Source organism: Megalops cyprinoides, chromosome 20 (genome assembly GCF_013368585.1).
Source record: "Megalops cyprinoides isolate fMegCyp1 chromosome 20, fMegCyp1.pri, whole genome shotgun sequence".
Lineage (NCBI taxonomy): Eukaryota > Metazoa > Chordata > Actinopteri > Elopiformes > Megalopidae > Megalops > Megalops cyprinoides.
In genome coordinates this window covers 18,937,657-18,965,635 of record NC_050602.1, presented here as the reverse complement: position 1 = coordinate 18,965,635, position 27,979 = coordinate 18,937,657, and the positions used below count along the sequence as shown (strand labels likewise).

Here is a 27,979-nt window from a genome sequence, read left to right as displayed (position 1 = left end):
TAAAAAAAAAAATGGCTTCAAATGATGTCTAAAACGTGAACACCAAGGATGCCCAACAACCTTTGTTTTCCCCTAAATTTAACTTAACTCTTACACAACTGAGACACTGTTTATTGGCTTTCCTGCAACAATACACCACCACATTTTTATTTTTTAATTTCAATTAAAAACTCCTTTCATCTAGTTTATCTACAACCCCTGGACTCTACAAAAAAAGGTGAAAAAAAGGTCAAATTTGTTTTACGCTTGGTCCTACTATCAGGATCAGGAAATATATTAAATTACGGCACTAGAAGCATAGAAAGAAGTTGATATGACACAAATTTCAGAATATTTTCTCATGAGTTATTTCCTAAATTACACAAAAGCAGTGACAGCTACCCAAAAATATTAATGTAATGACTGTCCCCTCCTCCAACAGTCACCATAGAGTTATTATGTACAAAAAATATGTCTATTAATGTAGGCATTATCATGGGTGATGTATTTCATCTCAAAATACACTGAAATAAAAATGCTATCATTAATAAACAGACCTGCAGAAAGGCAAACTGGCAGTGCCTAAGCTTTTAAGTCCCTAAGGCGTTTTGGCCGGTTCACAGCCTTTGAATCCAGTCATGAAATGCGTTCTGCCAGTAAGAGACATTTAAACGGCATTCCCGGGTTCAAAGACTAGACTGTGGGGTCGGCAGTGATAGAGGCGTGGACAGAAACCATGGGGGATGACAAAGAGACCAGGAAGAAAACAGCAAAGCCGTGTAACAGCCCCTCCAGCATTCTCAAACAAACAGGATAAAATGAAACATTTCAACACGAACTCACTAATTTCAAAAAGGCAACAAGAGGACCATGCATCTCTTGCCAAACAGACTTCACTTCGGTCCACCACATTCCTGACCGCTTGAGGAGCCACGTCCACAAAGGAGAGACAGTGAGAAGCAAACTGAAGGTACGAAAACCCTTCAGTCTCAGCAGGAAAAATGTACCCACAAGCCAAAAAAATAAGTATTGGGTACACTGGACTGATCAATGCACCACTCAGCTATCTGGGACAGTAATCAGGTTACCTGACGGGGAGGGAAGGGGAGAGAGAGACAGAAAGAGAGAGAAACTTTAGTACTAGTTAGCTCTTTGCACACGCAGCTTTAAACATTCACTTAACCCACAAAAGCTGATTACATTACATTGTGCACTTGTTTTTGTACATGCCTATGGCATATTACATAGCTGACGTATGGAAGTTTTTTCTCCTCATAATATCGTCCACACGTCCAGCTGAATATTACAGAAACAACACACATGAAGCACTTTGCTCCAGGGTACAACATGAAAACAAAGACAGCCAAAAAGATGAAAAAGCCTTTCTTTTTTATCTGCCTGAATAGTGTAGAGAAACCTGAATCATTTAAGTGATTGCTACGCATTGAAAGCAGGATAAATGTGAGCTATGGTGAAAAACTCCACTGAATCCATGACCAGTTTCTCAATGAGGTAAATACCTACCGTCTCTCTCTCTCAATTGGAGTTCCTCTGCCGAACATTTTTGTCTTTGTGGTTGGTGGCAGAATCGTTTTTCCTGAAAGAGACAACGATCCAACGTTAGTCTATGAATTCAAGAAATAAGAATATAATTGCTGCGAAAAAGTAATTTACTTACAGGGGTGCAGCTCCTGAATCATCATCTTTGAGACAGCGATGGGGCATGGGGGGAAAAAAAGATCAAGTTTAAAACCTAAAATTGGTGCAATAATAAACTGTTTCATCAAACAACACATTAAATTAGATGAAATGTGACAGATCCAATGCTATGATAAAACATGTTCCTAAAGAGAACCAAGAGTGTCTGCACAACATTGTGTGTGAGCAACATGCAGTGTGATCAGAGCATAACTGTTCATCTACATGGTCTCCATTTCAACACTCCAGCTCTGATCAGCTAGTCTGTACTCCACTCTGCGTCTTAACTTCTTCTGAAAATCACTACAGTGAATTAGCCATTTTTCCTAATGTTGTCAAAACTGTGTTCAAAACACTTACACATAGATGTATAATCAGCATATTTTAAGTATTTAAATACACAGTAAAAACGCCAATGAGGAAACACACTCAAGCACGAGCCCTTGGCTTAAGCGTCAATGTAAGGACAAGACAACAGGATTGTTAAAAGAGCTTTTCCAATGTGCCCCATAGGACCACGGAGAGATAAGAGACACCCCAGTTAAGACAGAAACAATCACCATCATGCATCAATGTTATTCTTTGATGCAGCTTTGCATGCAAGACAGGCTTTACTTAAATAACCCTGGCTAAACTTAAAGCACGGAATGTGTACAGCTACACAGACTCATGTCAGACTACACATAGAATCTTTCACTGGTAAAGCAGAAATAAGTCAGCGTGAGAGGAGGATATTGTTGACAGACTTCAAAATATGTTGCCCAAAGCTGAGCTGGCTTCCCAAGCCCGAGTTCCAAACCAGTGAAAGAGGGACCCCTTGAGGACATTCATAGTTTGTCTATGAGAGCAGGGCATTGAAATACAAACAGTAAAATGACTCCTTTTCATTTAAGAGAAAAAAACCCACTCCAGTCTGACATGCAGTTTTGATCACTTACCGAAACGTAAAGAAAAATAAGCCGCAGCAAACAAAGAAATAAGTGTGAAAAAAAATCTGCACTCACACTACTGTCAACAGAACAGAACTACTCATGTTAAAATGATAAGGGCAACGTACAACATGTGTGTGACACTTTAATAACTTCCCACTATAAAGGAGCACATTATTTTTGGTGGAGGAACAAAACATACTTATTCATATTAGTCATGACCCAAACCCTAGCCCTTACATTCATCTGTTGGTTATAAAGGTTTGAATAATGTAGAAATCTGTCAGATGTCCATCTAGAACATTGTGTGCCTCCCCTGCTAATTCATTATCACCAGGTTAAACAGAATAAACTGTCGCTATGTGCCTGTGTTCAGCTGAACGTCAGGTGGGCCCCCTACCGTCGTTGATCTCGTCTGGCTTTCTCCTCTTCTCGTAGATGAAGATGATGGCGATGAGGATGATGACTTCCACCACGATGCCCAGGAAAGGCCAGAGGGCGGCCAGCCGACTGCGCACACGCAGCTGGATCTCTTTGTCCGCGACGCCAAAGCCGTTCTCTCCCAAGCACCTGTAGTGACCCACGTCCTTCTCGATGTCCAGGTCCAGGATGTATAGAGTTGTCTTCTCTGGAGTGCTCTGGATGTCGTATTTATCGGTGCCATTGAGGATAGCCTAAGATTTATAGAGGCAGGGAAAAGAAAATGAAAATGTTTTAAATCAGTACAGGACTCAAAGCCTAGAGCTCATCTTGAGGGGAAAAATTCTGGGAGGTTTTGCACTAATCCTGAACTACTATGTTTTGCTTCTTAGTCCATTACTTTTTATTTAGACAATATTTTCCATAACTTTCAGAGGCTTTTTACCTAAGTAAAAATGTAACACTTAGGTACTCAAAGGACTAAGTAGCACGCTTGTTAGAACTAATCCGAGATCTCTAGAAATTGTAGGATTGTTGGCACCTTAATACGAAATCAAGACGAAACTGCATTGAGTGGAGAATGTACCAAATAACCCAGAATTTACCATACTCTGAAATGTAGGACAAAACATTAAACCAAAACTGCGATCTGAGCCTGAACCGACCCGCGCACTTTAAAACCCAAACTGCACCCAGCCTGAAGACAACTTCACCCTTATTCCTTTTTGAGAAAAGAGAGAGTGTTTACAGGTAACTGAATACATCATTCTTCCATTTGAGGCTGATATAATTAAAAAAGTATTAAATCCTTTCTGTGCATGCTATTCATTCAAAATGATATTTTAGTCCAGGTATTAGACAGCAGCAACACTCAGCCTGATCCAACCTAAACTGAACGATTTAAGCTGGAACTGACTCGAGCCCAACATGTTTGTTTGGGTCCCGTCGGGTTCAGGTCGAGTCACAGGACTTAAATTTCCTTACCACTTTTGTGCCGTCTTCACTCATCTTGAACCATTTCCAGTCAATCGGGAGCGGGTAGCCGTGGCTTCCACATGAAAGCACTCCTTTGTCCCCCTCGTTGCCATGCTCGGAGTGTTTGTATGTATAAACATGAGGAGAAGCTACAAGCAGATAGTGTTACATGGTGACCAGTCTGTGCGTTTCTCTGAATTTGATGGAAAATAAACGAGTAGTCACAAGTTTACTGCCTTGTTACAAAAAATATTACCCCGTCAACAAATACGGCATTACATTCTTCCTGTTACACATACATTTATTACAAGCATTAGACATAGAGCTTTTTCTTTTTGTGGGGGTAACAAAACAGTACTTACTTTTTACTTCCACAGTATTTTTAACTTCAGACCCGTCTTCTTTAACAAAGACACAGTCATAGAGGCCCCCAGTGATGGGTTCAATTTTCTCCAACCTAATTAAAAGAAAAAGGAAAGCTGAGAACATTAAACTATAAAGAGAAGAACCCCCAACTACCCAACACAATAACAACACTTCCGCAACATTATACCCTTAAAAAGCAAAGCCCTTACGTGAGCTCAATGACTGTGGCTGAAGAGTCCTCCTTGGTGTTTTCAATCGCTTTTCCGTTCTTGGCCCAGTAGTGCTTCTTGACTTCAAACGTTGGGTTGGTGAGGTTACACGTGAGAACGGCAGAGGACTCATTGATGACCGCAGAGGGGTGAGCAATGACCACATCTGTATTCAATCAGACACAGACAATCACCACCAGGACAAAAGAGCTCCAATACACAGCATGCCAGTGGTTCTCAAACTTGTTTTTGCCTGACCATCCTAGAGTAATGGGTAAACCTTGAAAAACATAACACAAATTTTAGTTTTATAGACTGCGGCAGAGTAGCATTGCGGTAAGGAGCAAGAATCATAAAAGAAAGGTTGCCAGTTCGATTCCTCACTGGAGCACTGCTGTTGTACCCTTGGGCAAGGTACTTAACCCAGAATTGCCTCAGTAAACATCCAGCTATTTACATGGGTAATATGTAAAAAAAAAAAAAAAAAAAACTAACATATGTAAGCCGTTCTGGGTAACAGTGTCTGCTAAATGCCAGTAAGATTAGACTGATGAAGGCCTTTGGCCAAAATTTTACCATTTTTATCAAGATTCTGTTGTGTCTAATGGGATTTACCCCATTGGTATGGTGGTAAACCACTTTCACTTTCTCAAATTCAAATGGGTCTGCATCTCTTGTGGCATATTATCCATAACTCTATTTGCCCATTAATGGATCAGCAGCTGAGGGTGATAAAGCGTTGGTCCTCCTGACCACAGCTCCGGGAGTATGGAGCAGTTTGAGAGTCACTGTGGATCGGTCACAGGAAGGCTACGCTGCTAAGCTAAAAGGAGATACTAGGGAAAAGAGAAGCCTGGAACAAACAGAAGAGTAGCAGGGACCTGCAGGGACCAAACAAGAAGGGTTCATCTGGCTGGCTGAACAGAGGAATGGGCAGCACCGAACAAGGATATACAGAATATATTCAGGTATATATACAAAAACTATTCCAGGAATTCGTCAATTAAAAAAAGAAAAAAAAAGCTCAATTATACTACATAATCAATTAAAAAATACACCACATGCAACTTAACACCAGAGACCACAGCAGAGTTCGCAATGGCTATGTGACTGTATGACGAATTAAAAAGGGGAAAGCGCTCTGTGCTCTGCAGCTAGACACTAACTCTGCCATCTATCCAACTAATCATGAGCACAATTTTCAATGTATGCACAAAAGACCGAAGCTGACTGGATGTATACATTAAATCAAACTAATTACGGTTCTGACCCATTTTCAAAGAAGACTGTAGATTGTAAAAGGATCAGTGGTGATATAAATCTCTGCATGAGTAAATTAGTCTTAATTGTGCCAGTGCTGCTGGGTCTTGGACAAGAACATCGAGGGGAAAGCCAAGGTGGGAACAGGAGGCTAAGTACACAAATCAGGAACAAAACCAAATGTCCAAGGTCCACAACTCAACACCTAAGAGAAGACGCCATCTCATCTAAATAAAGGTTAGACAACTTGAGCCATATAAATTACCTCAACTAAAAAAAAGCAGAAACGCATGCCCAGCATTTCTGACCCTACCACACACGTTTACACCCTGCCTGTGGACAATTCGTGGCAAGCTTTCGGTGCTTATATGCTACTATCAGGGGGTGGGGGTGGGACAGGACAGCAGGGAGGCACTGTAGGAATGTCTCTCACAGGGGCAAGGAGGCTGTTCTTTAAAAAAGCACCTGTCCCCACCACTCACATTCGAAGACGGTAATGTTAGACACCCCGGCAGTCATATAAGCCCCAGTGCAGATGCATGTGCCATTACAGAGGAGCCGGTCCATCCACCTCCATCCAGACGACCCCCTCTGTCTTCAGGCTGCTCCACATCTTCCTCTGTCAGCCCCATTCGGGACAGATGAAGGTGTTTGGGGGAGGGGAGGGGGTGCAATCTTGTGTGGGGTTCAAGGATTCCCATAATGAATAAAAATACAGGGGTCCCACTGAAGACCAATGGTGCTGCACTGTCAAACCAGCTTTTTTAAGTGATGCTCCGCTGATTCTTTTTCAGTTCTTAATATAATTAAGTTAATATAATCCAAAAAAAACCAAAACTGACAAAGACGGTCCGTCACGAGCCACTTCCTTTCTCCAGCGTGCTATCGAGTCAGCGCCTTGATTCCCCAACCCCACTTATGTGTCATTTGTCCCCGTGAGCATTTTAGGATTGGTCAGATATTATTTTCTGATGTAAAACAGCGAATAACAGTGATTGATGGATGTAATAACAACATATGCAGGCGCACCACATTACTCAAAAATTGTGGGAAGACCCCTGTAACATGTAACATGTAACACCCCTGTAACAATCAGTGTAAATGCAAGCAGAACAAAGAGAGGAAAGGAAAAAGAAGAAAGAAGAATGTTAAACCAATACAATGAGAAAAGCACAGCTTCGAAAGGCTACAGATTTCAAAGACAACTTCAGTGAACATTAACACAGTCCAAACATGCAATGCCACAGAAAGAAATATTTTGCAGAAAGCATTCAGAAAAAACAATTTTATAGGTCCATATAGGTGGGCAGAATGAAACGTATAGTATGCCGACCAAATACATTCAGCCCCGTGAGTGTTTTGGGGAAATTCACACGCAACTAAAGAAATGACAAATTGTGATGCATTTAATGCAAAGGGAGAAGGCTGGGGGAAAAAAATTCTTCTGTCTGTTCGTCATCACACCCAAGCAAGATGACTAATATCTTAGAATGCAGAAGTGAAAACTGTCAGTGGGTTTGGCTTGCTTCACGGTAAAGAGCTGTCCTCGATTAACACATTCTCATAACTGATGTAGCAAGCGTTGAAACTTCCCATCTCCTCCTCTTCCACTTAGGTGTGCCAGTTTATGTCGTAAAACACCAGCCTGTATTATATTTTCATATTTTTCCAGCTCTCCACTCCAAGTTTGCTGAGAACGTCAGAAACATGAAGATATTAATATGCTCTTGAAGGGAGAGCAATGCAAGAGTCACACCACCAAACCAAAGAGGCCAAACCAACAATACATCAGCTCACTGGAACACACAATCTTAGAATTAAAAAAATTCAAAATATTTCAAAACATGGCTTCTCACTGGCTGTTTCCACTGAGTGTCATTGACAGCCCCCCCCCAATTCCGGTCTCATGAAACCTCACTCTCCATCACTACAAATAAGTACCATGAGATTATTTTTGTGAAACCCTGACCCTGAAGTCATCTGAACCCCTAATTTTCTAATGGGAGCCAACAATCTCTTAAATTGCACACATATTTGCATACATACAGGCTAATAAATGAAACCCCAATCTAAATGAGCAACTGAAGGGTACAAATTAAATGAAGTGTTGGAATTAGACATTCAAATGTGCAGAGAGTGCTAAAATTCGGTTCAAACTGAGCCGATAGTTCAAAATAGCAATTTGTGTACATCAATTAAAATGGAAGGGAATGTGGTATTTTTCACTCTAACTGCCTACCCTTAGGAGCTGTCTAGATTTGGATGTGCCTGCAGGGCGTGGTCACATATAAATGCAACACAGGGAGAGAGCCTGTAAGACCGGACTGTTTTGTAGTTATTTCTGTTTGAGAACGCAGAACCTTGGCGGGTAAACAATCATGTGAGCTTTAATTAGAAAGTGCTCGCATGTGCTTAGCTGGCTTCACGGCTGCCTCCCTGCGATACACAGAGAATACAATCAGCTTGTACAAAAGCCTAAGCTAGGAATTCACTTAACACAACGCACTTAACGTAACGTATGAGGATGGTGGTTTGAGTTAATGCAACGCAAATGATTAATGACATTTCAATAGCCAGCATTTTATGTGACAGTGAGCTGCCAAGATAAACTAACTTGGCTGGCTACAACAACAGAGGCAATTCAAAAGAGCAAAGTCTAGATATGCTGGCTCTCCTCCCCTACAATACATGACAAGAGAACCCCAGTGACGATTGGATGCAATATTTAACAATTCCTGGGAATAAGTACAAGTAGTTTCATTACTGTATGACTTTAGCTTGAAGCAGAGGTTGATTTTGCTAGGTTAATAAACTACACAGAATTCCAGGGCATGTTAACATTAAAGGCAAACCTCAACGAAAGAGACACTTGTTTACTTGTTAAAAAGCACTGTTAATTTTAACCAGAGCTTAAGGTCACCAAGTTACAAGGCAGCAACACATTAAAACAAATACTGTCAAAACACCTGTTACAAAGATTAACTATAAAGCTAAAGAAAGGGCTAGTTAATGCTGAAACTGCTGAATAAGAACATCTGATGCATGAAGACATTTTCCTTTTGAATATCAAATAAGAAACAAGCCTGAAGCCTTTAACATATGCCAAGAAATGGTAGATGCCTCATTTGCTACCTTTTAGTGCCTGTATGAATGTAACTGATTAATTTACTGACTCAAGAAAGGACATCTAGAATGAGTAAGATTTAATCCTGTGGCTCTGTGCAGCTCTGACACCCTTCATTTCAGTGCAAGTATTGCTTTGCTTTGTTTCTGTGTAACAATACACACTCTCTGGGGAGGTCCAGGTAATTATAGCTTAATACTGTAATGTTGACATATTTACTCTATTATTTCCCCATTATCCTAAGCTGAAAATTGCAACCACTGTTTTACAAGAATAGCACACAGCACTACATGTGACCAAACTTGGTCATGCGCATGTAAATGTAATGAATCTTAACAGCAAACTCTCCAACATAAAATGATTTTAACTTGATTTATAGTATGCTAACAAAACCATATCAGTGTAGCAGTGAAGTGAGTGATGAAGGAAAAAAAGGATATTTGAATATACTATTCAAAATGGAACTTTCCCCATCTCTTCATGAATAGCCTTCACATGGGTGTGTGCATACTGGACCAATGACAGGAGTGGACATTCACTACATTTTTTGCAAGAACACTGAAAGAGCAGTAGAGAAAGGCTAGGGGAGAGAAAGAGAAATGGGTTTGTTATCTACTGCTCAGCTGCCAGCCAAACACCCCTGAGCTCCTGGGAAATCTTGTTTGGCTCCTGAATGTGCCGCTGCCATTACCGGGAGGGCCCAGCTGTGGGGCTGTGTGTGGAGGCTTTGAATAACTCCTGTGTCACACTGAAAGGCCACTCAAGGGTTCACTGAGTAAAGGCCAAATGCTACGTCCTCTTCCACAGTTTCCAAAGGGGCACAAAGGCTCCAAGAGGCATGAAATTTGGTCCACAGATCATATGGGTAAAGCACTGGTCAGGTGACACTCTGCACTGACTGGGTGTCCATCTGCTATAGCGTTACACTTACACATAAAGCATGTGTCTCCTGACTTTACTTCTTCATGTAACACGCTGCATATGACTACACGACTAAACTAAGCGGCCCTTTCTGGAGCACACAAAATTCCTGCCAAAGTGCTAAATGATGTTCTTATGACAACTGCCAGACTGCCCGGGGTTTTGGTTGAAGGGTAAGAGAAATGTTGCCCTATGACATTTCCTGTTGTGGTCAGTGGGGTATAGACATTCATAAATTCCTACGACATGGCATTTAATAGGCCAGGAGCTGTGACAGTGTAATGTACAGATCCATAGAATAAAATACATTTGCATCTATTCGCTTGAGAGACGCTCCGAAGTAAGTATTCATATGACACAACTGACCACGTTCGAACATGCGTAAGTCTCAATAAGACAGCGTGTATGTGCGCCAATGCACGTGTGCAATGGACATAAGTACAGTTACTTTATCTTACAGCATACCTAAAAGAAAACTACAACACATCCTTCCATAAAACTATCATAAGACCTACAAAATCAATGCAGCAGGTGCATATAAGGGGGTATGAACGACAGTACATAAATGTTTCCTGGATGTGTACTATTCCAAACGACATACAGACAGTTAATGAATTGTTACGGAATCGTCCTGCCCTCGTGGTCAACTTAAAAACAGGAATTTTGAGAAACAATAGCAAGATGGACACATTCCTGGGCAGAAACAGGGTTTCCTTGACGACTACTTTAACTGAAGGAAACAGTTAGCTGCCAATCTTTATCTGGCAGCTTTATCTTTTTTCTTGAGGGGGGTCCAAGGAAAACCGCGATGAGCTTTACCTTAAGTATCTGGGGGATTTTATCGTCAAGACAGTTTGGAATTTTTGAAATCAGTCTTACAACGATGTTGTGCAACTTATCCGTCGTCATCTAATTTTACGTAAAATCAGCGCAAGTGAACCCGAATAATTTTTAAACAAAAGAATCTTGCCTATGAAACTGCCTACCGGAAGAAGCCAGGTAGATGGCTAACTGGCCAGTGGAAGATGGATAACCGACCGTCCACACCAATCATTAAAATAATTAACTAACTTACCACTATTTCCAAGAACAAGCTGACTGTAGAAAATGGACGATAACGTTAGCTCGCAAGCTAACGTTAGTTAGCCAAACTCCTTTATCTAGCTAACTAGCCTGCAAGATACTCATTTTGGTGTAAGCCAATTTCAGTAAAACCACATGGACTTCTTCGACGTCTTAACAGCACAAATACGCCCCACTTTCAAAATCAGTCAAGGAGGTTCAGCTAACTAGCTAATGTTAGCTAACTTATCTCGCGTGACAGTATTTTGCACTGCTAGCTAACGATTGCTAACTAATGTAGCTACAGTATGTAGACTAGCTAACTGAACGATTGGCTACATTTACGGACAATTACCTAGATAATCGTCATAAGAAAGACCATTCCATACAATCTGTAACCAATCTCGAAACATTTTAACATTGAAACACTTCAAAACATGGCTTCTTAGCTAGTCAGGTTTGCTTACCTGTTTCGGCACTGACTCCGTTTAGACACACGAGCAGGGCACCAAAAAGCCAAAAGAAAGCCATTTCTAGGCTTTATTCTTAACTTTCAATACCACTTAACGCAGCCAACTAAAATTAGTCGCCCAGGAATGCGTTTTAATGAACCATCCACATCTAATTCAAATAACCCAGTTTGGGAGTACTGCACTCGCAAACACAACTGCGTAAGACTACGGGGGCGGATGGGCGTTAGTTTGGCAGACTACGTGCTGTACGCGCGCTAGGCCAGCGTGAACGCGCACGTACACAGGAAACGCTTCTTCTTTTCGACGTCCGTGGATGTTTCGCAATTTAACCGCAACGTGGGCTTCCGCTGCCTTCTGGAAGTGTGGGATAGAGGCGTTTTGAAAAGTAGCGTCACTTCCACTGCGAGTCTGCTGACTTTCTGCTGTAATAGGGAGATAATGATATGGAAAGTCTGACGAATCACAAAAAGCATAAGAATATTAACCAGTGCCCCCGGGCAATCAATATCATGTTCTTGTTCTTGCAGTGTGTCTCAGCAATGAAATCTCCGCTCCACAGTGCGTTGTAGCAGTAAAGTCTCGGTTCAGCACGACATTTCAAGAGAAAAAGTCTCCACAATAAAGTTTCTATTCTACAGTGCGTTGCAGCAAGAGTCTCAATTCTGCAGTACATTGCAACAGTAAAGTTTGTGTGCCGTTTAAATCAAATTTGTGAAAACTTATTTGCACTGCAACTCGCTCCTTTTCTCTCCCAGTAGGTGGCAACATTTGCTTATTCAGCGAAGTTTGCTAGCCTTGATAAGGTTGCAAACCATCAGTATCAATTGTTCATGTTAAACAAAAATATATTTAACAAAGTTTTCTTAAACAAAGATTGCCGCGAGGGGATATACTCGAAGCAATGTGTGTTATAGTGGATTTAATGTGAAAAGCAGATCTCTGAAAAAGAAATAAAGCCACTCGGAGTAAAAGTGCTGTATTCAAACTATGCTGGTCTGCATACACAGGGATGATCACAATGATATTATGCTCCTGAGAGGATGAAATCTAACCAAACACGTAAACGAGGTAAAATGTTGAGGAACAAAAATAAATAAATAAATAAATATCTAGCTGTTCAGAATCTCTCCGGTTTTTATTTAGATGCGAACTTGCCGATCAGTGGCGAAATGAGCGATCCTTCGACAGATGAGGACGTGTCGATGACGTCAGGTAGGCAGATGTTTTTACGTGTTCAGGTATGTGTTCAGGTTCAGTCTCCTCTTTCTCCCACTGTAGTTTTCACATTGTCCATTAGGGGGCACTACTACACAGAGGCCTCAATGCCAAGCGCTCCTGACTCCCCGCTGAGTTTGATTCGCCAGCTCATGTGTGTTTACACAATGGAAGAATTCTCCCCATACTTCTGGAATATTTTCCAAATGCCTTCTGACAGAGGTTGTTTCCATAAATCATGGTCCCGTGTAGGTTTTGCCTAATTTGTAACATCCAACAGAAACATCGGAATCGATGGCTCCTTCCATCTCCTTGTGGGTTTGTGGAAACTGGTTTTCTGCGCTTGATTGGCAGTGGAGTCGTGCCCACTCTCACTCCACCTTAACCCAGTTTTGCTTTCGTCTCTGCAACACCCAAAATCAATATGGACGTTTTTGGGAAGTGATTTTGGAACGGACAGAATTTCCCCTTCTCAGGCTGGCTACATGAACCAGGAGAAGAACAAATAAATGCTCATTTTTGGACAATTAAACACTTCTAACATATAAATAAATTGAGATAACTGGTTTCATTTAAGGTCGTAGAATAATAGTAAAAGGGACTGGCTGTCATATGTGACCCTAAAACACGCACTTTCTGTCCCTACTGCATCTCATGCTCGATCTCTAATTATACAGATAAATTACAAAATACTTTTATTATCATTCATCTCACTTTGATGCCCCAGTGATGCGTCGCAAGGAACGTGCAAGAGCTGTCTCGGTGAGTAGTGTTGAACAGCAGTGCAAATCTAACCACTCACGTTTTTGAAAACGTTCACTTCATGCCTCTGTGCAGTTTTTGATGGCAAATCAGGGAGATACAAACAGTAATAGTCAGCAGTATGCTGTTTTGTGAGGTTTCACTGCGGAACGGAATGCTTGCGTGCATCCACGATTGCTGAGATGTTGGAATTTGACACGTTCCGTTGTTTATCAAGTGCCATTTGTTAAACTAGTTTGCTCTTTGGGCACAAGTTCGCCTGTCTGTTTTTAGTGATTGTTTTTGCCGAAGGAATAACCTGATCTAAGTGGAAAATAAGCGGTATAAACTCATGTTTTGTGAAACTGCGTGCTGGATTTACGTGGCCCCGGTGGAAAACAGCGTGGATTGCTCCTAATTCGTTTTTAAAGAAATACATGCCACAGCCCTGGATGAACATAGATCTTTACATTATTTTAAGCCTGCGGGGATCGTTACGAAAACGTCATTTAGCGGCGAAGTATTAACTGTGCCCTATAGTAGACTAAACGTAAAAGTATTATTCAGCCTAAAACCAATACATGTCGAAAGGATATATCTCTGGCTGCAGTTCCTGTATGTGCACCTTCTCCTGGCAGCGTGTGTAAACCAGGCTTTCAGCCAGCCCCCCTGGAACAGCGGATTAAGTGATGCTCAAATAAACATCTGTTAAACATGACTAAAACCCTGAAAAACTCCTGTTAACAGACACTAGCTTAGATACGTTAATTTTATTTGCGAGGGTTTATGGGCCAGTGTCCTTACTTCACTTCTTTCCCAGTAAACACATGTAAAGACGCGGCCTTAATAGACTAGACCTATATGTTCAGGACTCTACTGAAGGTATGGAACGTCTCAACAAACATCAAAAAAGTTTTAGACTGATTTCCGGGCTGTGTGAAACATCGAAAAAATTGGTTCATGTCAGGAAGTGGTCTTGAAAAAAAACTTTTAATTTTACAATAAGCACTGCAGGTGATATTTAATAGCCTTGTTAAACACAATTAATAAAGCTGCTATATAACAAAAGCTGCCAGGTACTGAGTATTGTATCCAAGATTGAAAATAAATAATGATCATGTTGTGAAAGACATGAATGACCCTGAATAGGAGCAGATCTATTGACATGAGAGTGAAGGAGCCTACAGCTATACAGATATATATAACTATATATATCCTGAATTTAACTAACTTGTAAATTAGCTTTTCTTCTATTGTGTCACTAAAGATATATTGAACTGTAATCCTGAATTTAGCTATCTTGTAAGTTAGCTTTTCTTCTATTGTGTCACTAAAGGGAAGCAAATTTTGAGATGTGGGAGCCTTGTTAGTATGGGTAAGTGGGGTGCTCTGTTGAGTCCCCCAGATGATGACGGGGCCTGAAACACGGCTGCTCAAAGACAGATTATTTCTGACAGCATTGTGGCTGTGTGAGTTCTGGACCCAGACTAAACAGGAGGCAGGGGACAGGAGGGCACGTCGCGTCCCCTCTCCCAGTGTCGGCCAGCTGGGACGCCGTGGAATCCTCCCTAGCAACGCGCCAGCTCTGTTGTCAAGATGGCAGCAGAACTCACACAGGAGTGTGTCAGCAATTATGCGCACAAATGTACCATTTCAAAAAAAAATCTGAAGGAGCAGCTCTTTCAATGGGTCATTATCTACATGATGTCCAGGACTAAGAACTGAAAGGTAGCCCAGGGCTTCTGGTTAGCTTCACACGTTCCTCTTTTTTTCTGTTTATGAAAACCTGTCCTTGATCTTTCTATGTAAATTAAGCAATTTACCCATCATGCAACACAGTGGTGTTAAATAATGTGCTGGCCAAGCACTGAGAACCTAGGGGACTGCTTTAAGTCCAAAAAAGGCAGTGTGATATTCATATGATCAATTGGCTGTGAGAAAACCCAGCTGCAAGTCATCCCTGTGTTTAGAGAGCCTCCTGAAATGCAGCCAATCAGAGCTTTCCCTTCCAGTTCTCAAGCAATGCTTGCTGGGTATGGGTTTACAGGTTGTGCTGTGTGGAGGGTGTGGAGGATGGGGCAGGTTATGGGTGGGGGGAGCAGAACTGAGAAGGCCAAGGGGGCCTGTGTTTTGCCCCACTAAATCCCTGGCTCACCCAGGACACCCCAGATCACCCTCTACAGGTTCCCCCTGAAGTTTTCTGACTTGAGACTGAAATTTGGGGTCCACAACAACTCAACAAGTGGTAAGCAGTATGGTTTTTTAGAAGTAATATTATTTTAACCCTGCTTCTGAATCTGTTTGGCTAAAAAGTGTTGCTGCTAAGGAAGAGCCAAAAGATTCTGATCAAAATCATCTCTGGCAATGTTTCCACAGGAAAGGGCATGGGTTTGGGGTTATATTGAGGGGTAAATAAGATCACCCATAATTAAGTGGCCCCCAAATACATGTACTTTCTCTTACTGGTTGTCCTTGACAACCTTTCCCGATTTTGTTGGCACAGACACTCAAAGGGAAAAACTCTGGGTACAAGACTTGGCAATTAATAGCAGCACCGGAATATCAGAATTCATTTGATCGCATTCACATACTTCAGCCTGTATTAAGTTTCCTGGGGGAAATGCACCCTGTAATTCATCCAAAGGTGAATACAGTTAAATTTATTGCATAGCTTGTTATTCTGTCCAGACTGAATCATAGAGCTCTTTATGGGCTCCTGATGAGGATATGAAAAAAAGCAGAGTGAAGCAAGATGTAAACACACACACACACACACACACACACACACACACACACACACAAGGGCAAAGTTAGGGATGATATGTTATTGATTCCTACCATGGGCATTGTTAAACAACCTCCAGTGCTAGCAGTTGGGAGATCGCGATGCCCCTCCACTTCTGTGCTTTGAAAGGTTTATCGGTAATAAAAGACTGGTGTGTTTTCACTACGACTCATCCGTGAACCTTACAGACCAACAGATAAAGACGACAGTGAGTCAAATCAAATGGAAAGAACACAGGTGTTCTCTGTTAACATTTGACTCTTTTAGTGATTGGAACAACCTAATTTGCAAAGCTGCCATTTTGGTGCTTAAATTAAAGTGACTTGTGTAAAATTTGTGATTGCAAACTGAACACATCTTTATTTGGTTTCTTGGACCCATGTGCATTTTTCTCCATCAGTTTTCTTTATTTGTGAAGCTTTAGTGAAACTTTTGGCATTATACTGTACAGAAAATGTTCTTCATTCACAAATGTCATCATTCACAAATGATGCAGAGTACATAGTTTTTTCACAGCACAGTCTTCAGAGACTGTTGACAAATGTGCTTGAAAGGGCTCGCAGTCCTATCTGAATCTGTCATGCAGACTGCATCTCCTTGGAAATCCAAGAAAAGCTTCACCATTAGCATGGAAATCCAGGACATCCAGCAGGTACATTAACACTGTACAAATTTTTCTTTATTCCACAGGCTTTCGTCCTGTCCCTGAAGTGACTGAGATCAAAATTATACAGGTCCCTCTTGCTATCTCATTATTACCAGCTTGCTGTCTGCACACCAGTGTGTTAGAAACTGGAAGGTGTTCAGTAAAGCCAATGCATCCTTATGGGCTAATTCCATTTTGAACCTCTCGTAGTATCAGAATTCCCCTGTGGCAGCCTTGTCCTGATTTAGGTTTATGTGTGTTAAACATATTTTCCATCTTACATCTCAGTGTCTGTATAGTGGGGTAGTCTGGCTTTCACTGCACTCTGATCAGCAAACGTGTAGGCATGCTCAATGTCTGGGATCAATGTTCCACAGCGCTCCCCCACCACAGAGCTACACACAGCTGACCTGCTCCTCATTTTTGCTGGCCTCGTTCTCTGCCAGGAGCAGCGCATCCAGCAGAATGCTGGTGGAGGCCTGCATCGGCATGGGCCTCAGGCGCAACGGACTCTGGTACGCCACGTTGCCGATGCCGTTCCTCACCCCGTGCTTCATGAAGAGCTTCGAGTTCTCCGTGACGGAGGACCGGAAGGACATCCTGGCCAGGCTCCGGCGGGGCGGTCTGGGTGGCGGCCGGGTCCCGCCGAAGTTGCAGGTGATGTAGCGGCTGAAGGCCTCGCGGAAGTTCTTGTTGAAGAGGGTGTAGACCAGGGGGTTGATCCCCGAGGAGACGTAGCCCACCCAGACGAAGATCTCCATCAGCCTGCCCACCAGGTGCTCGTCGCAGGTGTGGCAGACGGCCGAGATCACGTTGGTGATGAAGAAGGGGCACCACATGACCACAAAGAGCAGGAAGACGATGCCCAGCACTTTGGAGGCCCGCTGCTCATTGCTGAGGTTCTGCATGGACTTCTTGCCCATGGTGGACATCCTGCGGACAGGAACCTCCTCACCCATGATGGGATTCGTCTGGCTCATTACCCTGTCCCTGCTGGGGCCGTCCAGCATGGCTGCCTTCTCTGGCGAGGAGATCGAGGGCCGCTCCTTCTGGAAGACGGTGGACACCGCCGAGCTGTTGAAGCGCTGCGACGCCTTGAACTTGAGCAGGTAGACCTTCTTCCGCAGTACCTGGATGGTCAGCAGGTAGATCACCATCATGATAGTCAGTGGGACGAAGAAGGCTGCCAAAGAGCCGAACAGGATGAAGTCCTTGAAGCAGTCGGGCTTCAGCAGACAGGTGTGGTGGTTGTTGAATGTTCTCGTCCTGGTGTTCTTTAGGCCTTTGATGGGGATGGATATAGCAATACCTGCAAAAGAGCAAAGCAACATTAACCTGTTTTTTTGTTTTTGTGGTCCTATTCTTCCTTTATAAAGTGGATTTTTTTTATATAAAAGTCATTACAAGGAATTAAAGTTAACCTTCTATACCATCAAGCCAGATTGGAAGCACACTAGCTATTACACCCTAAAGGACTTCTGATTTCTCAGTAATTCAAGATCCCTCAAATGTTCTTTTTTACGAGACTGTTGGCTGAGTTTAATGAATTGTAGAAATAAAATCTCCCTTCTGCAGTTTGTGTTAAGCCACAGGCGCGTAAAATATTCAACAGACTATTTCCCTGTTTTCACAGTCACAGATAATGGTCAGACAGTGTCCCTATAGGGCACAGAAAATTACAAAAAGCTGTTACACCTGGAAGTTTATCAACTGTGTGTCCCTAACAATGATAAATTAGTCACTCTATTTGCAGATTCCCTGGCTGGCACTGGTGATGTCCCACTGTCCTGTAGACACCATCATCTGGTTACGCTCACTAAAACTGTTTGGACATAAGAGCAAATGGGGATAGTTGGCTCCCATTGTGAAAGCTGGAATACCTTGTGTACAGGGTCAGCTCTGAGGAGAGCGTGTTTAAGGGCTCCTGATATTCATCTTAGTGCTGGAGTCAATTACTGCGCCAATGCTGCGTCTCAAAGCCAGACCAGTGAAATTGCTGAATAGATGTTAGCAAGTAAAAATTGCAGGCTGTTTGAATTCATTTCCCCCCAAGGCCAGAATGTAACGGGTGCAATGACCTGTTCACTGCACTGATGATGTGCTTGAAGGGTATTAATGCTTGTATAATAGGAGCCGGGGAGCTGTTTTAAAGAGGCCTTAAGATGAGGCCTAACACATGCATGTCTAATAACTATCTCCCCTGAAGTCTCTTCTATCAAAATTCATAGTGTATTGTCTGGCTTTATTTTCCTTTGCCCCCTTTAACCTTGGGTCAGCTGTAAAAGTTAAATAAGTTCATAGCAGCGATCAGACTTCTGGCTTATGCTCTCTTTCTGTTTGCTGAAAAAAAGGATTGCTTCTTTGCTAAACAATTTTGAATCATCCTTATGTGACTTGTGTGTTTATGTAAGGAACCAATACTTTTGGAGTAATCTTGAATCATAACATGCCATGAGACTTTGACGATGGTATCGATGCAATAAGGTTATTGGAGGTTTAAGTCTAGTCCTTTTTTCCATCTTTATCTGTGTCCAGGGAAGATCTCTTAGCAATGAAGAATTTATGAACTCAGAATGGTTCCTGCCCCTAAGAGAGACCACACGTTTTTTATTTGTCCTACATTTTGGATTGCACCCTATATCACACAGGTTACAAGGGCATCCATGTAAAATGAGAGCTGTAAAAAGACCACCCGGTCTTTTCCGGTTTTATCATTGGTCCTCCGCTAAGTTCACCCTGTACGGCCCCCCCTGGAGCCATACAAGCATCCCGTTTAAAAAAGCTCTGGTTCTGGAGATCTCATTTCCTCCTCCGCTCTTCAGGGTGTAAATCAGTGCCAGGGCCGATGACTCCCAGGCTTCACCACACAGGTCACCTCCTTAAGCACCTCCGCCATGCCGTATGACCAGGGTGAAATATTGCTTGGCTTAGTCTAGTAATTGAAGGCCTGCAGTCATTTCAGGACTTCTGTTCTCTTTCCCCTCCTCTTAAGCCAAGGAATAAATGTTGGAGAGCGGAGACAGAAGCTCCCTGCTTCACTCCTCTGCCATAACCAGTGCTAATATCCTTGTGCATTTCAGTTCACTTTACATTACATTATTGTCATTTAGCAGACACTCTCATCCAGAGTGACTTACATAGGTTACAATTTTTTACTTGTTATCCCTTTGAACAGCTGGATATTTACTGAGGCAATTGTGGGTTAAGCACCTTGCCCAGGGGTACAGCAGCAGTGCCCAGTGGGGAATCGAACCAGCAACCTTTCAGGTACACTGCCACCCCATTTACAGAAATATAAGAGCCACACAGCCTCAATGCCCATGCATATTTCAGTATGTTTACAGGTATATGTGAACTATATAGTCTCAACACTTGCATTTATTTGCACTTCTTGACAGATGTTATACATTTGCTTATGGTAATGCCCACATGCACATCAGTTTGTTATCTGATGGTAATGGCCACGTGCATTTGAATATGCTTACCAATAGATATTAGCCACACGGCAGCTATTTTGGTCATGGCCTTGGCGCGAGATTTGTACTGGCTGTGCTGGATGGGCTTTTTGATGGCGATGTAGCGGTCCAGGGAGATGGCGCACAGGTGCATGATGGAGGAGGTGGAGAACAAGACGTCCAGAAAGAGCCAGATGGGACAGAGGAACTCTGGCAGGGGCCACCCCGAATCTGAGACACAGAAAGAGAGCGAGAGAAGACGGCGAGTGTGAACGACGAGCAAAATGTTTACAGCAACACTTCATTGACAATGAAGAGAGAGAGTGTAGTGTTTACTGCAAATTCACAGTGGCACAGTGGTGGTAGTGTGGTGCAGAGGTAAGGAGCAGGGATCATAACCCAAAGGTTGGCAGTCTGACCCCCTACTTGTGGCATAGCTGAATTGCCTCAGTGAATATTCACCTGTATAAGGGATGAAAACTAAGCTGTGAAAGTAGAAAGTAACTCTGGATGGGAGTATCTGCTAAGCACATGTAATAATAGTAATGTAGCGTGAAAGAGAGGATGTGTAGTACTGTGACACGTGATTCACTGAGACAATGAAAAAAAGCACATGTGAAATGTTAACCACAAACATGTCAGTAATAATGATGGCGCCAATGCCTTGACATGGCTGTGGTTTCTGGGCATCTGAAATAAATTCATAAGAATTCTCCATTGCAACAAATCTTTTATGAAAAGCACTAGTATGAAAATGAATTGTGCAAGTTGAGTTTAGTGTCTTTAAAGCCTGAATTCAATTGATATTTGTCTTCATTGACAAACACATTCTTATGGAAGTATAATCTAATACAATAAATGCAAAAAATGCAGTTGTTTCAATTTGAATTTCAGCAGTATGGCTGGTTCATTAAAATCCAGGCCAGTTTATTTTTCTATACTAGCATTAAATCATTTAATGCTGGTATATTTGAGATGATTGCCTAAACAATTACCAAATGGAACATTGTCAATAAAGTTTTCACTTATTTCATAAATGCAGTACATAAGTAACATTTATAGCCATATTAACATGTATTTAAGTAATTAAGTATATATAATCTGAGTTTTAAAATATTGTGCTAAGGAAAATGTGCAAATAAAGCTAATAGCTTTTTATCAATTTTTTTTAATGTCTTTATCAATCCTTTAAAATGAAAATGACTGTTTGCATGGAAACAGCACAAGAGGATTATGTAAAATATTAAGGGATTAAAATCATCTGATGTTAAGATCCTGTTCATTTCATATGTCACGATTGCAAACAAGATTTATTGGAAAACAGCCACAGCTGCGACTTTAAAGAGCTGAAAACTCTGCAGTCGGAAAACTAGATGTCATTTCACTTCAGCGCCTTGGGAAAATATTTTATTTTCAGTCCAGGGAGTAACAATAAGATCAGAGGAAAATGGAGGCTTGGACAGAGAATAATGCAATGGATGATGATCCATGCAAATTGTTGTTTTGTTCACTTTATGTGTTAATTAATTTGTCAGAGTTGCTTCTGCATTAAAATAGGAAAATGAATCATGATATGAATATCAGGTTCACAAATCAGGTTTAGAAATAAAGGTGGTGACACCAGAGAGTTTATCTGAGCTGTCCTCTGTCAGTGTTGATGGTGGCGAATGCTTTTATGATTTGTGCAAGCAGTTTCCACTTTTTGTCAGTATATTTGTCACTGGAATCTTGAGAATAAATTCTATGCTTTTCCCAAGTTTTTACTGTATATTTTTAGTATGGTCTTTTAGTATTTTACATTCAATAATACAGTTTGTGTAGTTGATTAACTGAGAAAATTTAACCTAAGTGAATGTTTTTAGTCTCATTAAGATTTGAATATTGTCACTTCACACATTCTTCAGGTCACACATCAAACAAGAGAGAAATTATTCAGTCAGATACTCAGCTGATTGTCTCTGCTGACACTCATCACGGTTAAGAGGCAATCTATTATCCTGCATAGCATAGTACAGCACTGTAAATAAGCATTGCTGTAGAGTGTTTCACTAAAATTAAGCATCGCTGTAGAGCATTTAACTTTAATTAAGCATCACTGTAGAGCATTAATTGAGCATCGCTGGTGGAAGGTGTTTTGCAATTAAGCATCTCAGTAGAGAGGTTTGCTGTAATTAAGCATCGTTGTAGAGTGCTTCACTCCAATTAAGCATCGCTGTAAAGAGGCCTGCTGTTAGTAAGCAGTACAGCAGATCATTTCTTTGTAATAACACATTGCTGTGGAGTGGCTTGCTGTAATTATGCTTTGCTGTGTTTCACTGTAATGATGTATTGCAGTAGAGTGGTTTGCTGTAATTAAGCATTACTGTAGAGGGTTTCACTGCAACTATGCATTGCTGCAGAGAGGTTCAGTGTAATTAAGCATCGCTGTGGGTAGGAGGGGTAGCATGAGACAGTGTGAAGCAGAACTGTGTCATCACGCTTTGGGGCACAGCGGGGATGATGCAGGCGGAGAAACCCCATTCTTTTTCATTAGAGACCAGCTGTCAGAGGCTGTCTGCATCTTGTGATGTGCTTTGAGGTGAAGAATCAAATTGATTTTACTTTTCGGAGCTCCCTGGACTCTCGCAGGCCAAGAACAGCTGGATTGAAATGAGGTCCAGAAGGCTTAGACAGTGACAAGCTCTTCACGGGTAATGGCGACAGGCCCCCGAAATTGATGAGGAGAGCCGCGTCTCTGGAGGGTTTCGAAAATGGAATTGAAGCGATACGCGAAGAATGAGTTGACTTGTTGTGTGGAATTTAAGCCGGAGCGTTTGAGATTTATCGTGCCGTATCATTAGCCTGGCACCTTGAGTGCCTGCCGCTCCTGAATGATGGCTAACACAAGACTGGGATTGATTTTCCCTCCTGTAGAGTCACAAAATCAGAGATAAATTAGTCCGGTGCTCCTGGTCTCATTCAGTGGCAGTCTATCACCCTCTACAGAGCAGTGGCGCCCCAACAGTCGGCCGAGACCCACTGATTGTTCATGGCAAGGGCTGCGGTGAATCATGACATACATGTCAAGAACATGGTATTCCCCTTCCAAAGATAATAATTATTAATTATTACATTAATCGTTCTAAACACTGCTCTGGTTAGTGTTCATGCAAATATTTGGACAAACTGTTATATATATAAATATATATATATAAATATATATATATTTGATTTTAATAAGAGATGGCTAAAAAAAGTAGTCATTCAGTAAGTGGGTTGGGGGCTTGGAAAGTTTGGAAGTCCTTGGTATAAAGACTGTGGAGCAGGATGCAATGCCACTGCTAATATCTATGTGTTATTTAGGCTGTAGTGACATTGGTGTTGTTTGGTTCCCATGATTGTGCTAAATGAAAATGACTGGATCAATGAGAATCATTAAGAAGATAAGCTTTTTGTTCTTGTATAACAATTTAACTTGGGCATTTTTGCTCGGACAATGTGTTACTGTTCAAGACTCTTTTACGATGTAAAAGTTGCCCCTCTGTATTATATTTATTTCCACAGTTGTAATTCCTCACTGTCACCTGACACAAAATGGTTAGCGCTGAAGGTTCAGTAGTGAGGTTTTACCATTTGGATACATAACGCATTCCCTTCACATGTTGCCATGTTGCAATTGATTGTGTTTTTTTTTTCCATACCAGGAAGACAGCATGTTCATCTGTTTCTTTGTTTCTCTGTCTGAGAGCATTCCATTAAGGTATAAATAGGTCATTCCATTGCGTTTCATTCGCATCAGCAGCAATTTGTTACCACAAGATGGGAAAATGTCAAAAAAGACACAGAGAAAGAGATTACTTCTTTCCACACAAGGCACGGGGTAGGAAGCTGTTCTATTTGGGGAGTCCAAGAGCAACAGCACTGATACCCGCTGCATGGGGGGGGGCTATCGTCTCGTGAGCGTGTCCCAACACGTCAGAGGGACTTTGGAAAAGGTTGCTTATTTTTTTCTCAAAATGCAATAATGGCAGTGAGTGATGGCTGTCACTACTGACTGTGTTCGTTTTATAAATGAAATATGCCCGCTTCACTAACATGGCTACTAAAGAACAATTTTCCATTCTATACCGAGGGAATATACCACTTTTGTGTAATGAACTAACGAACAAACACAACAAATGCTGTTTCCTTTCAAGTTACCTCTTGGAGAGTGGTTATACTGTGAAACAGACATACAGGATTCATGCATGTTCTCTGCACATGTTTCTCACATCAGACTGGTCAACTTCAAAGGTCAGTTTAATCAAATAATAAAAGGAGCAGGTGAGTAAATGTCTGATGTGTCTTTAAAAACTCTTTTGTTCTTCTTGTTAAAATCGGGGAGAGTTTATTCATCCATTGAGAATTTGGCTGTTATTAAAGTTTAAGCCTAATATTCTAAACATGGAGAAAAATAGCCTGGTGGTTGCCAGGTGGTTGCCACATGCAGGCACAGCTTAGAAATTCCAATGTGAGGATGTTAGCTCTGCTGACATTGTATGTCATCACTCATGAACCATTGTTCCACGGTTTATATTTCCAGGTTTCTGTCTGTTTGCTGTTAGTTTTCCCTCACAAAACCGACTGAGACGGTAAGATCAATGAACTCAATGAGAATAAGCATTCAGCCATTAGGCCCATTCAGGTCCTTCTCTGGAAGAACGCAGCAAAATCTTCTTTTTGAAATTTTGAATCAGTAATTCTTTCTTTTGTAAATATTGTAGTAGTATTTATATACCTTAAAGTGATGCATTAATTATTCATTCTACCCACTGCAAGACATGTAAGGTTCCAGCAGCCTTCTAGGTATTGATTCCACACACAGCAAGGATATGATTAGAAACTGTAAATCTCTGTAAAGTCTCACATCTGCTCATTTCCTGCCCTGTTTAACTGACATTAAAAATTTCAGGAGGTCTGATTCCAGAATGTGATAGACATAATTTTCATATATGGAAATATAACATTCCTGTTATTTCTTAAAGCAAGAATATTTGAACATATTTCGACACTGGATTTCTCAGCGTCTAGCATATCTGAGCATATTTTTGGGGTCTGTTGAATATCTCTTCCATTTATTATTTTCATAACTGTTTTAGGTTTGGCTTTTATATATTTGCACTTTTCACTCTACATAAAAACAAAGAAGTCCTCCAATGGCTCTGTAAGAACTGGTGAAGTTATAGGCAAGTTACAGTTCAGAGATAAGTAAGAGCTCACTGTATAACATTGGTTTAAATATATTACTTGTGAGACTCCCATATACTTACATATACTTACATATACTAAAGTTTCATTACATCCATATAAGCTGTGTGACAATGTTTTAACAGTAAATTGCATTTACAATACACAACGGAAGTGTAGAAAGCTACTTTTCAGTCTCCTCTCCTCAATGGATGAAAAAGTAATGGAATAGCCTTGGCCTGCACATTTTTCCATGTTCAGAAGTTTCATTTTTGTCTGTACTAAATGTGAAAGGAAACCCTTGCATTCTTCGCACAGGTGTGTAGAAGAATTAAAGAACACAGCTAGAGAGTTTCCATTTGGAGAGCTGGACACTCTGCCAGTCTGTGTAAAGCTATACTTTATTTATTTTAACGCTTTCAAGATTCTGTGTGCGGAGACTGCCTTCCTTCACAAGAAATCTTTTGAGACAAATCTTTCATTTGAACATACAGTGCCCTCCATATTTATTTATGTCCCTGATTAAATAGGGAAAAAACTTGAGGAATATGTATATTGTATTATTTTTTCTGTTTTAATTTTAATAGGTTTTATTGTAATTATTTAAACTTTATGGCATTTCCCTGATAATATTGCTCATATTGTTCACAAATAATGTATTTTATTCCAGAAACTGAGGATAATGTCGTATTCAGTCAAGCAATTATCCAGTTTGTGGAGAGCTTCTTTTATAGAAAGCTGGATCCAAAATGTAATTTCATGGCTATATGGACAATAAGCAGCTCTTTTTCTTTGCATTTTTTCATCCAATCCAAGGAGTCAAGTGTGTTGGGATATGCTTTGGGCTTTACACCATCAAGAGCCTAAACCAGCAGAGAGGGATGTGTTTTTAAATGTATTAATGTTTATGTATGTTGAGTGAATGTGTGTGTTCGCAGATTACTGTAATTGCATACTTGAATATGTGTGTATTCGTGCATGCAGGAGTGTGTGTGTGAGTGCATGAGCGATTGTGTGTACATGTGTGTGTCAGAATGAGAGAATAAAAGTGCAAAGTTGTTGTGCTTACATTATTAATCACCTTTGTTAACAACAGCTTGGATTGTGTAATGCCCAAGAGTGGGAGCTGATCCAAAAACGCTGTATAAAACCAAGATGGCAAATTTTCCAGAAGTATGCTACTTTACCTTGAAAGGCCTGACCCTGCACTGCTGAACTAAAAGCTCCATTTGCAGAACTTCTTAAATCAACACTTTTAGCATTCATACAGACACTCCATGTCCAGACCAGTTAATCTCTGTAAAAGACAATTCTTATAACAAGCAAAATAACTCAAAAACAAGGACCACTGATTGGGTCCCAGTTCTGTGTCTTGATGTCTAATGCGACTAGAGTACAGTGGTCAGTATTACCTGAAGAATTCAGTGGTCAGTACTTACTAAACAGCACAATGAGGTCAGTACTTACTAAAGGCCACGATGGGGTCAGTATTTATTAAAGAGAGTGGTGGTGCGTACTTACTAAAGGTCAGCTGGGATCAATACTCACTAAAAAGCACAGTGACCAGAGCAATGGGCATCACCAGCAGCCCGACCAGCAGGTCCGCCACAGCCAGGGACATGAGGAAGTAGTTGGTGGCGTTCTGCAGCTTCCTCTCCAGGGAGACCGCCAGGATGACGAGGACGTTGCCCCCGATGGTGGGGATGATGATGGTGATGATGAGCAGCGATGCCCAGCGCAGCTCCTCCCCCACGACCCCCTGCCCCGCGCCCCCCGCCACCAGGGCCAGGAGTGCCGCAGAGCTGTTGTCCTGCCCCGAGGCGTTGGCCGCAAGCGTGGGTGTGTCCAGCACCTGCCTGCCCAGGAGAGGAGAGAACTGGCCCAGATGGGGCATGTTGCTGAGGCCGGCTGGCGTGCGGGGCGTGGCTGCTCTGGGTTTCTGCGGGGGCGTGGCCAGCATGATCACAAGTTCCCACGCCCCAAGGAAAGAGGGGCGTGGCCGCCTCAGCCCGAGGAAGTGGCTTGGGCTACCACTGATCGGCTCACAAGGGCTTCATTCCCTTCACTTGTTACTAAAATCCGGTTCAAATGGTCTTCCTCTGTTTAAATCAGGCAGTAATCCATCAGCAGGCCGCAGCTCCACTAGTTACTCAGGAAGTAATAGGTAGCAAAAGTTGGTAACAAATCAGTAGAAGCCAGGATTGCAGTGGACAAGACAACATTAAAACATGGACATCCCGTAGCTCTGGTGTCAGTGCTTTCCACAGGGAAGAAGAGGAGTTTTCACACCAGCATGGTTTTCCTGGTGAGAGAAGAGTCAGTTGGTAGCACAGCTTATAACACAATTGGTTGTTAATGAAGACACGTTTGAAATTAATGAAAGCTATGTGACCCCCTGCGTGCACGCTAGTAGTTCTGAACCGTAGCAGTAGAAAAGCAGGAGAAGTGAAAGCCCAGCAGATTCCCATGGCAGATCTTTGTTTTTGTCAGTAGTTAATGAATGTGACTCAGAAGCT

General features: G+C 41.7%; 2 protein-coding genes across 3 annotated transcripts; both read right to left on the bottom strand.

The window, feature by feature from the left end:
• Positions 1 to 19: 19 nt before the first annotated feature.
• Positions 20 to 11,619, bottom strand: LOC118795763 (basigin-like). Of its 2 annotated transcripts, none has more exons than XM_036554478.1 (8): positions 11,411 to 11,619; positions 4,577 to 4,742; positions 4,364 to 4,458; positions 4,011 to 4,150; positions 3,007 to 3,280; positions 1,658 to 1,682; positions 1,504 to 1,576; positions 20 to 1,067 (listed from the first exon to the last, which is right to left on the bottom strand). In XM_036554478.1, exons 1-7 carry the CDS (start codon positions 11,472 to 11,474, stop codon positions 1,516 to 1,518), a joined length of 825 nt encoding a protein of 274 aa, XP_036410371.1. In that variant the 5' UTR covers positions 11,475 to 11,619; the 3' UTR covers positions 20 to 1,067; positions 1,504 to 1,515. The 2 variants fall into 2 exon arrangements, with proteins under 2 accessions (XP_036410371.1, XP_036410373.1); XM_036554480.1 differs by having other exon boundaries at positions 1,658 to 1,670.
• A 5,579-nt stretch (positions 11,620 to 17,198) lies between these two features.
• LOC118795397 (5-hydroxytryptamine receptor 2B-like) lies at positions 17,199 to 27,423 on the bottom strand. The gene is made up of 3 exons (XM_036553856.1): positions 27,012 to 27,423; positions 20,289 to 20,489; positions 17,199 to 18,112 (listed from the first exon to the last, which is right to left on the bottom strand). Exons 1-3 carry the CDS (start codon positions 27,421 to 27,423, stop codon positions 17,199 to 17,201), a joined length of 1,527 nt encoding a protein of 508 aa, XP_036409749.1.
• Between the last annotated feature and the right edge of the window lie 556 nt (positions 27,424 to 27,979).